The sequence below is a fragment of the Macaca mulatta genome, chromosome 11 (genome assembly GCF_049350105.2).
Source record: "Macaca mulatta isolate MMU2019108-1 chromosome 11, T2T-MMU8v2.0, whole genome shotgun sequence".
NCBI classification, from domain to species: Eukaryota; Metazoa; Chordata; class Mammalia; order Primates; family Cercopithecidae; genus Macaca; species Macaca mulatta.
Window position 1 is genome coordinate 101655318 of NC_133416.1, and position 12132 is coordinate 101667449.

Genomic DNA, 12132 nt, shown 5'->3' on the forward strand with positions numbered 1-12132 from the left:
GTTCACTCCCCTGACCCGTATGAAGGGGTGGGGGCTGGAGATTATGCTCTACAAAAACTCTTCAACAACGAGATTTTGAGAGCTTCCAGGCTGGTGACCACATTGACTTGCTGGGAGGGTGGCTCACACAGAGAGGGCATGGAGGCTTTACACCCCGACCCCCAACACCTTGCCCAATGCATTTCTCCTATTTGGCTATTCCTGACTTTTATCCTTTACAATAAACTGGTAAATATAGTGTTTTCCTGAATTTTGTGAGCCATTCTAACAAACTATTAAACTGAAGGAGGGGGTCGTGGGAATCCCTAAGTTAGTCAGTCAGAATATAGGTGACTCAGACTTGCAGCTGGTGTCTGCAGTTGGGGCAGTCTTGTGGGACGGAGCCCTTTAGCTTGTGGGATCTGACTCTAACTCCACGTAGATAGTTTCAGAATTGAATTTCTGGACACCTGGTTGGTATCCAGAGAACAGAGAAATGATCGCTGGCATTGGAAAAGACCCTAGAGTAATCTTATTTGGAAATAGGGTCTACAAATGTAATCAAGTTAAGATGAAGTCAGATTGGATTACAGTGGGCCCTAAATCCACTATGGCTGGTGTACTTACATAAGAGGAGTGAAATCTGGACACAGAGCTACAGCTACACAGGGAGACCATCATGTAAAGACAAGGCAGAGACTGGAGAGATGTGTCCATCTAAAACCTAAGGAACCCCAAGGATTACCAGCAACTACCAGAAGCTAGACAAGGGGCATGAAAAAAGATCCTCCTCCAGAGCCTTTTGAAGAAGAATGCTTCTGCTGGCACTCTGACTGTAGATTTCTAGGCTCCAGAACTGTGAGAGAATAAGCTTCTGTTGTTTTAAGCCACAAGGTTTGTGGTAATTTGTCACAGCAGCCCTAGGAAACTAATATAGTGCCTGACTAAATTTGGAGATAAGGCAGACCTCAGGATGAATCACAGGTTTGAAGCCTAAGTGACTGCAAGAATAACTTCTACTGAAAGAAATGGAAAGTCCAGAGGGAAAATTAGTGGAAAGGAATTATTCTAATTTTTACTTGAGTGGTCCAACACAATCACAGGATAGTCAAATGGATGCCTTAGTGTTATAAACATTATGACACAAAGGACTAATAGAACAATTAAAAAAATATAGGTGTAAGAATTAAGGCTGGGATTCCCCTTTTACCACCTTCTAGTCAAATCCAATTAACTTTTTTTCAATGATTATGTTAATGACCATTTATCTTTGATACCTTTCTTTACCTTTGGTTCCCATAACATCACAATATAGCTTCTACCTCTGTTCACCACCACACCTAGCTCCTCGTTCTAAGTAAATTTACTATTCTTCGGCGATCTGCAAAATCTTGAGTTTCTATTTCTCTAATTTGAATTATTCATCTCTGAAATTCACATTCTATTATTTCTAGTTACCTATATAATATCTTAAGACTCTACGTCATGTCTACATGGAGGCACTGCCATCGTTTCCTATCTGACATATGTTTCATATCTTTCTACTCAACTGACGTTCTTCAATCCATTATAGTAACTCCACTTACGTCTTCTCAGAGCTAAAATACTTCATAGTTTTCTTTCTTATTTACCAATATATTCTGCAATTATTTTTTCCTTTGGAATACCTCTGGCAGTCACCTTTCACCTTCATTCCTATATTCCAAGTCCCAATTTTAGACTTCTTACCTCACTTTAAGTTTACTATAGCATCTTTCTAACTGGTCTCCTTGTCTTCAGATTTTTTTCTATCTAGCACAGTGGTTCTCAAATTTTAGAGTCCGCATAAATCACCCAGGAGTGACTAGTGGGATTATTTAAGTGTTTCTTGCATGTTATCTTATTTCTCCAACAAGATTATATAGTTATCAAAACCAAGGAGTAATCACGGCTTCTATTTCCCCCCAGTGTATAGCATAATCTAGGCCACACAACATATTCAATCAGATATTTTGCAACTTCAAGACTATGATTCATCTCTTTTTTGAAAACATCCATAATAGTATCTGACCAAGAAGCATTTCAGAGACATATACCTTAGAATAAAAATAACAAGTTGTCATTCCAGGTTCCTCAAGAAAAAAGAAAAACCCAACTCACTGTGCTTGCTTCAAGAGATCTCTCTTCAGTGGGGAAAGGGGAAATACATTCTCTCTGCATGTATCAATTATAGAAGGGCATCCCAACTCAAGATCCTGGTCAAACTTTTCCAAACAAATCAACACAACAAAACATCATTTACATAAAGACTACTTAAAAAGAGCAGAAATGACAATCTCTGTGCTTAGGAGCTTGGAGCTCTGAGTAACACAGATGGCAGTGAGCCATCTTATCCAGCCTGAGGGAAAAAAGAACTTTTCACAGGAAAGCAACTCTAAAGGATTATTTCTGCCCTGGGTATCATAATTTGTGACTTTTGTTAAGTCTTATGGCAAAAAAATGTTATGACTTTTGGCATTAAAGAACCTAAAAAGTCTGTTGCACTCTTATGAATTATATTTATGTAATCTGATAGCTAAAATTGTCAAATAGAAGCATTATCTTTAACTTGAATGGGAAAAGGGTATGAGTTAAATTAATTTACAGTGATTATTCTTACATAAGAAACGACTCATATGGACCATAGCTATATTAAGCGAAAAACTGTAAAATATTTGGAATCAAAGAAAGCAGGAAATTAAAGCCTAACAGAGCAGTGGAAAGAGCACCAGACTGAGAACAGAAACATGCAGATTTCAGTCAACTTTTGATTCTTACTTGTTAAGTAATCTTAGGTACCTCCTCTCTTCGTTTGCTAACTTGTAAAAGCTATCTGAATGCTAAGATCCCTTCCAGTCCTAAAATTATATACAGTTATATACTTTTTAATTGTATTTCTAAGTTACACATGATGTTTTTCTATTTTAATTGATGTAAACTTGTAAGCTCCTAGGGCAGTGTCCCACGTAGTATGACAACTCTAGGTCATAATCATTCACTGAATTGACCTTAACAATTTCACTATGACTTAAATCGCAATCCACAGACCACATTTTAAAAAGTAAAATGACTATTTACTATCTTCACACTCATCATCTGGCAGACATTTCAGTAGAAAAAAAAACTCATCCTGTTGCAATACTAATGAAATGTTACTTTGTAGTGTTTTTGGGTTTAATTATTTTTTTTTTTTCCTGAGATAGGGTCTTGCTGTGTCACCCAGGCTGGAGGGCTGGTGCCATCACAGCTCTCTGCAATCTTGAACTCCTGGGCTCAAGTGATCCTCCCACCTCAGCCTTCCAAATAGCTGGGACTATAGGCATGTGCCACCATGTACAGTTTTTTCATTTTTTGTAGAGATGGGGTCTGGCTATATTTTGTAGATTTTTTAAAATATCACCTCCTCCCCTCCTTCTGCTATACTTACGATTAGTTGATAATCTCACCACTGGGTGTCACTTTTGCTTCAAAAGAATTCAACCCAAACTAACCTCAATAATTAGAATTTGATCTGTAAGATACTTATCCCTAAAGTCTCAAAATTTAGCTCTTACAATTTCTTGCTGTAACATGGCTTCAGATGTTTCTAGGCTTTAAACACAGTGCAAACAAAAATCAGCAGGATTTCTGAGATCATAGGTCATAAAACAATCCTCTGAAATCCCATTAATATCCATACACTTTTCAGTACCTACATCGACAGAAAGTAAAAAAAGTGACATATACAGAAAAACAAACAAGTATGCATATTTAGGTATAAAACACTGGGATCCCTATATAATAAATGCTGTTTTTCTAATACTACTACTTCTAGCATTATGAGAAGATAAAAGTAATATTCAGAGACCAAGAAAGTAGAGAAGTAATGACTTTTAGACTACTTATGTTGTCACTCCAACTGTCAGCAACATTTGGCAGTGATATCCAATTACATAAAAAGGGATCTAGGAACTGATGTGTGATTTTTCAAATTCAGAATAAGTGAAGGATCTAGAGTTATTTTCTCTTACCTAAATATGAACAGTTAACCTTTCCAATAAACAAACAGATATTAAGATAATGGTTACTGCATCTAGAAGTATTTTCCTCTCATCTCAGATCTTCTCTCCTCTCCACAACAAATGCTACTACTAAAGGAATTTATCAAATGGAGACAACTCAAATCATTTCTGGGACTTTACATATAACACACACACACGCACACACACACACTTTATCATGTCCCTCCTCTTCCTCTAATCCTGTTGAAAAGATTACCATGTCCTTCTCCTCCCTTAATCACTGCCATGAGTCATGGTTACTAATGGGACCTGTTACATTCCTTGGGTTTGCTGAAATAGAAAAAAGTTGTAAGCCACTGACTTAGAAGATCCATCTAGATACATTATTTCCATGATGCCCTGGACTGTTTCCAAGAAAACAAAGTTAGGTTCTGGAGAAAAGTATGCCTGCAAAGGTAAAACTTAAAAAGGATCAATGCTGTGGGAACTACTGTGGCGGTTTCAGAAGCCAAGGGAGTCCCAGTTCCTCCTGCTGGAGCAAAGAAATACTTGCTCTTGTATTTCTGAATTGGAAACAAAAAAGCCTTTTAACCACAAAAGTGATAAAATAGACATTAGGCATAAATGAAACAACCTTAATCACACTATAATTTAACTGGAGAATGTGTAAAATATGACTTCCATGGGTTGGCCTGGAAACTATCCCTCTGAAAAACACCTTCTGTGTGGAAAAATGCATGTCAACTCAAAACAATTGACTTACACACAAAATTTAGAAACAAACCTGCTGGACAGCCTGGATTTTCCCAATGTATTTCTGCAAGGTTGACAGCAAAATGTCATGCTTAGATATTAAATTAAACATATCACTAAAATCTCAGATTCAACTATATATTTATTCTCCTATAAGAGTTTATTAGGATGGACGTGGTGGCTCATGCCTATAATCCCAGCACTTTGGGAGGCTGAGGTGGGAGGACCACTAGAGGTCAGGAGTTTGAGACCAGCCTGGCAAACATGGGAAACCCTATCTCTACTAAAAATACAAAAATTAGCTGGGCATGGTGGCACGTGCCTATAATCCCAGCTATTCGAAGGCTGAGGTACGAGAATCGCTTGAATCCAGGGGATGGAGGTTGCAGTGAGCCGAGATCGCACCACTGCAATCCACTCTGGGCCATGGAGTCAGACTCTTAAGAAAAAAAAAAAAGAAAAGAAAAAAGGGATTTAATTATATTTTACTCCACAGAAATCACTTTTTATTTTATTTTTTTGAGACACGGTCTTGCTCTGTCACCCAGGTTGGTGTGCAGTGGCACAATCTTGACTCACTGTAAGCTACGCCTCCCAGGTTCATGCCATTGTCCTGCCTCAGCCTCCAGAGTAGCTGGGGCTACAGGTGCTCGCCACTACATCTGGCTAATTTTTTTGTATTTTTGTAGTAGAGATGGGGTTTCACCACGTTAGCCAGGATGGTCTCAATCTCCTGACCTCGTGATCCGTCCGCTTCTGCCTCCCAAAGTGTTGGGCTTACAGGTGTGAACCACCGTGCCCGGCCAGAAATCACTTTAATAAGAACCACTTGCCTTTTTCTGGGCAATTGCAGCTCGCTGAAGTTTCTCCTTAGCTTGATTACACTTTTCTTCTCTCTCTGTGATACGCTCATGAAGCTTGTGCTTTTCTTCCAACCACTGTATCTGTTTCTCTTCCAATGTCCTGTCAGAAGAATGTATGTAAAACATGGAAGCTAAATAAGTTCTTAGGATTAAATAGGATTAAATATCACAAGTATCAGCAAACTCACTACCTGCCTGACCACATTTTTAATTATCCAACTGCAGGTCCTCCTGTATGGCCACTTGTTTGCAAATCCCACCATTACTGAGCACTTCCTGTGAATAAGGCACTGGACTTAGAACACTATGTGTATTGTATCATCTGTTCTTTACAAAAATCCCAAGTTAGGTGTTTCTGTCACCTTTATACTTCTGTCCATTTTACAAATGAGGAAACCGAGGATTAGAGCAGTTAGCTAACTTAAGGGCTCACATCTAGTTAATGGCAAGACAAACACTTGATAACAGGTGTGAAATATAATAACCATCAAACTACAAATATCTGTCCTCATAAATTTGGTTTAAGAAAATCAAGCCTGGTATCAAATCTTAATGCAGTATGTCTTCTGACTAGAGTAAAATGCATATGAATGATAAAATAACATCGTAACAACTTATATTTTTAAAGCTATTCTGCATACTTTATATGATTTTTTTAGTATTCCTACTATAGGCAGTACAAATGAAAATAACAAACCCTGAGAAGTTAGATTACTTGCCTAAGGTCATACAAGATTTTAAGTATCTTAGCTAGAACTAAAATCACATTCCATTGACCCTTCGTACAGCTATTTTCTTATATACAATTCTATGAATATTATTTAGAAACCAATGATTAATTACTTAAATTTGCTAGCTACACTGTCATACAATTATTAAGCTCGTTTCAATCAAACACTTGAGAAATCCAAGCACATGTTTTTGGTTTTTACAAAATAAAAGAAAAATAAGTTGGATCATCTGAAATGTCACAACATGCTATGGATATTTATCTTGCTTCCTTCCTTTTCTTGAAATTCAACCCCATATATAAAAGCATGGACAAACCTTAGAATATGTAATAATAGAAAAACTGAAGAAACACAGTTTTATGTGGCATGGTGGCCTTCAGAAGAAGAAATTTGAAAAGAATTATGTTTTGTAGATTAAAATAAAAACTTACTTATAAGGCAAACAAAGACAAAGCAAATACAAAATAGTACAGTATTCTACCACATCTAAACAAATGTTTCCAGAGGGTATAAGATCTTGAACATCACCACAATAATTTTATCCCTACCAGTTTTACTCCATACTATCTACTAGTAACAAATTTTAAGACCAAAAAAAAAAAAAAAACAAATTAGCTTTTCAAAGAAAATCCAAGAGACTAGTTCTAGAAGGAATTAAGTTTTGCACATCAAAAACAAAACAAAACAAAACAAAACCATTCTGTTCTCTGGCATTCAGAAGAATAGATTTTTGAAGAAATGTTTTCATTTAATCAATGAATAAAAAAAGTTTTATTTGAGGTTTTTCAGAATACTATGCTGTCAGAATTTTAATATGTCTTAATTTTACCTTTTTTAAAAGAATTTGAGTCAGTTTAGGTCATTCTATAGAAACATAAAGTACATTATTACCTCAGTATACCACTGTATACTATTAAAGTGTATTTGTAACTAGTTTCTAAAATATAATCAACATTGGAATCATTACTAACATAACTATATGTTATATAGAAAAAAGAAAAAATAGTTTGTACATAAAGAGCAAACTCTACTTTTCAGCTTCTAGTTGCGCTTTTTCAGCTTGGCTTCTAAAATTTCGGCATTCTTGTTTTAATCTCTCCACCATTTCCTTCAGCATTTGGTTTGAATTCAGCAAGTCATTCTCTGACTGTGCAAGTGAGGTCACTTGGATCTGCAAACTACTGATTTGCTTAAAAGAGAAGAAAGAAGATAAAGGCCACTAAATAAATGCAGTAAGGTATGAGAGAAGCAGAAGATACTAAGCATCTCCCTTTGCAAATACTCCCTCAAGCTGGTGTGCCCTTGAAGATGCCCCCTGAAGGAAATAACAAATAGCAGCACCTAGGAGCATTTCTTATTATAATCAGAGACTATCAAGAAGTATATTCCTCAGTCACTGAGTCCCCTCCCTCTTCTTCCCAAAATATGAAGGCCAGGAGAGGTATTGGGAATGGACAGAAAGATTATCAGGGGGATTAGCAGTGAGATGAGGAAAGGGAATCCAGTGATTAGAGTCAGTCTCCTACCACTCTAGCCTTCCCCTACCTCCTACGGAAAAAAACTGATTTTAAAAGCAAGTCAGCTGGGAAAGCAGCTAAAAAAAATCCATCTTCCTCTTCCCACATACCCTGAGATCAGCAACCTTCCAGAAGTTCTACTCTCCAAGCAATCAAAATTGTTCAGTGTAAATATGAGAAGGATCACTCTTCACATTGTTTTTAAAAGGTTTCCATTCATATGTCCAGTGCTGGGCAGAAGAAAGATGCTCTGGGAAATCAAATAAACGCTACAGATTCCTTGGCCTCTACAGCCATTTACCAAACTGCATACTGTCACTCAAAGCTTTTTTTCCATCCCAATTTACCTTTATCTGGGAGTACTTTTTCTCATGAGAAGTCTAATTAAAGATTAACAGGCTAGAAAGATTCACACTCTTCTAAATTATATCTAAATAATCTTTATTTGGGACAGTTATATATACCTCCCCCACAAACTATTTTACCAATTAATAAACAATAAAAGTTCTTATTTTCCTTTCACTTCCTTTTATCTCTCTTAGCCATTTTCTGAGAGACATTTCAGAGTAAAGACAGTCAAGAGATAGGGATCAAAAGAACCTATTATGAGATTCAAGGGTAAAAAGAAACAAGATTCTTATATAATAAAGTAAATAAATGGGTAATAATCCCATTACTTCCTAATAGTAACAAAACCAATTCATATACGATTCTGAATGTCCACAGAGCAATTTTTAGCAGAATAAAACTAAATGGTATGTCTCAGATTTCTCTTTTAGAATGAATTTCTCCATGTAGAACTATTCACTATTTTTAACTGGAGTGGCAAATATTAAATCTGTATTACAGCTGCTTGAATAAGCAACCTTCAAAGAGCTTAATACCTCTCCATATGCATAGCATGACAGAAAGCCCAAATGCCAATGATACTAAATAACTTCTCTCTGGGTATCAAACATTATGTCCATCTAGTTAAGACTTAGAAACCATAACTGCACCTGAAAAGCAGTACCAACTAGCATATGAGCATGAATTCTAAAAATGGATTCCTACTTCATAATTTATAGGGAAAAAAACAACAACAAAAAACAAAATAGAATTCAGAAAAGATCACTCCTCCATGTTTTACCCAACTTTATACAAATCTTTCCTGAACCCAAATAACTTTAATTATAAATACAAATTTCCTTCCACAAATACAAATCTTGGATTTCATAGGGCTATAGCAAAAATACCTCATGATATAAAATTACAAGTCAATCACACAAGTAACTTAAACCTGGATATTTCTATTGAGTTTTTAAAATTCAGAATATTAAAATACTGTCCTTATAACTGTAATTTAAAAAATTATCATGGGCCACAGCATAAGTAAAAAAAAATATATATATATCTTAAGAATAATACCAGTTAGCAAAAGAAGCTTATTAAAGTATAGAGGTTTAAACATTTTATCTTTACATATTACCTCCAACAATATGTTACCAATTGTGGTTAGATTCTAAAAATACTGATTGCAAATCTTTTTTTAAATTTGCAAAACACAAATTTAAAGAAGCACTTGAAAAAATAAAAGGAAAATATTTGCTAAAATCATACCTGTTTTAGGTCAGAATTTTCATTTTTTTCCTTCTCTGCATTTTCAATAGTCACAATTTGTTGTTGCAGTTTTAACCTAAAAATCACAACCCAACAAAAGACATTATTAAGAATCCATGATTCATTTATTTCACTGAATTAAACAGTCATTTTATTGAATGCCTGTTGGACACCACTGTGCAAAAGCACAAATACAACCAAAGATTGAGACTTTGAGAAGCTAGGTTGTGTTCACATATAACAAAAATGTAAAACAAATTACTGTTGTTGTGATAGGAAAATCTACAAACTAGGGGCATAGAGAGGATGAGAAATCAACTATGTCCAGGGGTACCAGGGAATGCTACATGGATAAAAACCTGACAGGTAGGATTCTGATATACATGAAGAACAGCCTGAACAAGTGGTCTTTCATGGAAAATTATAGAATGTGTTGCTAAGGCATCAGAAAGTAATCTAGTTTAGGAGAGGCCAACTTACATCCATATAGCATTTTACAATTTACAAAATTCTTTCAGACACACGCTACTTCACTTTCATTCTACAAGGCTACAGATTTAAAAGAAAACTAATACAACACACCATCCTGTATTCTATAAAATATCTTATGGAGCTTTTCATGCCTGAGATGAATGAATACTTAAACATTTGCAGACTCTTCAAAGGGAATAATACATCTACAGCCAGATCCTTAAAATGCAGAGCAGCTCTAGTGACCAAATGAGTAACCTCATGAGGAAGACATTACACTAATTAGGTTTGGCAGGATAGGCCCTGCAGCCTCCTCCCTTTCAAAACTCTCCAAACGCCTATCTCAAATACAATGCCCTCGGCACCTATTTATAGCTTGGTATTATTAGCATGTCTTATCTGCCCAAGTAGAATGTGTTTATCTGGACAACACTCTCAAGAACCTAGGTCTGTGCTTTAAACACAATAAGGACTCAATAAACATTTGTTGGCAGACTGAATGAAACAACCCAAATCATGGATTAGCTGTTTAAATGTGTGAGATGATTGGATAATACAACATGAAAAAAACCTGAAGATAAGACTCATTGCTTCCTGAGACGTTTACATACAAATGCCAGAAACGATGAACCTAAACAGGGCCAGTCCTTTTCCTTTTGCTCCACTGTCAGTACCAGTCACACTCTTATTTCATAATTCTAGTTACATGATTACTCTTTCAAACTTTCTGTGCACTTCCTCCATTAAATGTTTATGAATGTTACCAACTGGGTGCCCTTTTTTTTTTTTTTTTTTTAAGTAAGAGATGTGATCTCACTATATTGCCTAGGCTGGCCTCAAACTCCTTGGCTCAGGCAATCCTCCTGCCTCAGCCTCTCAGCAGGGTGGCTAACTTGGGGTTTTTAGGTTACTGACTTAGTAAAGGTTTCTTTCCACAAAATCATGAAGATGAAAACAGAAGACAGAACACCGTGGGTCCCAGTTCAGGTCCACAGTTAGAAAACTTAGGTCCTAAGTATATCCTAGCTCCAGATGAGAATCTGGATACAATTGGTAAATTAACAAGAAACATGACCCAGTTAAGAAAGTCATGGCCTAATGCTTTCTATGTAAGTTACACAGACATGAAGAGAAACAATAGTGCCCTACATACAAAAGCTGAAGCCAAAGAAACCAATGGGAGAAAAACTAAATGAAATATGAACTAAGTAAAAGCACCATTGTGGTAGACTATAGAAGATGATATACAACAAGGCCTTCTTCAGTTCATTTTGTTGAAGCCGTACTGGGTTAGAATCTAAAACTAATTTTTTTTAAGGAGAAAATTAGTCCATGATTTAAGATCATTACATTTAGGACTCTATGGGATAACGGATCTTAAATAAGATAGGAATAAGACTAATGGTATTAAAGTTCAAAAAGGCAGATAATGTTTCAAAAGACAGTGCTGTAAATTTAGGAGTACAGTATCTCTTTTTATTAGGTTTTGAATACTCAAGGTGTGTCACAATAAGTCAAAAGAAAATATACCTTATAATAGACACACAAGGAACAGAAAAAAACTGCAATTAACTTTCATTAGAGGGTAAGTTAAGGCTATATAAAAGAGCTGCAATTTGAACTAGATCTTGAAGGAAAAATAAGAGTCCGAGATAGAGAAATTAAAGATATAGGTGACGAAGAGTGTAGAGGAAGTAGAGATATGGAATTTAAAGCACTGTTCACTTAAGAAGTAAAGGGGGAAAGGACATTTTCAAAATAGAAAGGGAGGAGAGAATGGATGAAGATACCGAAATTCTAAGATGGCAAGAAGTTGAGAAAATTCATATCCTTTGCTCATGTACAAGTAAGAACATCAGTTTCCAAGCTGAAAAGGAAGCAAGGGAGCCAGGATAATAGGCTGGAAGAAAAAGAGAAGTCCAAAGACTACCAATATCAGTATCTTCAGTGAGAGTAGCATGGATAAGAGAAAGGAAAGATATTTACATCTTTGAAGTGATCAGTTCTAGGTAACGACAAGGTCCAAGAAGTGTCTAGGTGTACAAGATGCTAAAGTAGGATAAAGATAAAAGAATGCCAGAGTGCAGATAGAATAAACTATAAGGCTAAGGTGTTGGGTAGTTCAACACTATGAATACAGTCACTAACAATGATGACAAGAGAAACAAAACAGAAAAAAGTTGAGCCAGATATCAAAGTC

The 12132-nt window shown here is 35.9% G+C and overlaps 1 protein-coding gene across 6 annotated transcripts in view; it reads right to left on the bottom strand.

Annotated features, from left to right (window-relative positions):
• Positions 1 to 12132, bottom strand: part of CEP83 (centrosomal protein 83) — a 171455-nt gene that overhangs the window by 41922 nt on the left and 117401 nt on the right. For all 6 annotated transcript variants that reach the window (XR_013401261.1, XM_077954768.1, XM_077954769.1 and 3 more), the window contains 3 exons: positions 9462 to 9537; positions 7377 to 7534; positions 5585 to 5714 (listed from right to left, as the gene is read on the bottom strand). Coding sequence is in view for 5 of the 6 variants with exons in the window: in XM_077954768.1 (XP_077810894.1) it covers positions 5585 to 5714; positions 7377 to 7534; positions 9462 to 9537 (364 nt within the window). In the remaining variant the exon portion in view is untranslated. The remainder of the gene's footprint in view (positions 1 to 5584; positions 5715 to 7376; positions 7535 to 9461; positions 9538 to 12132) is intronic.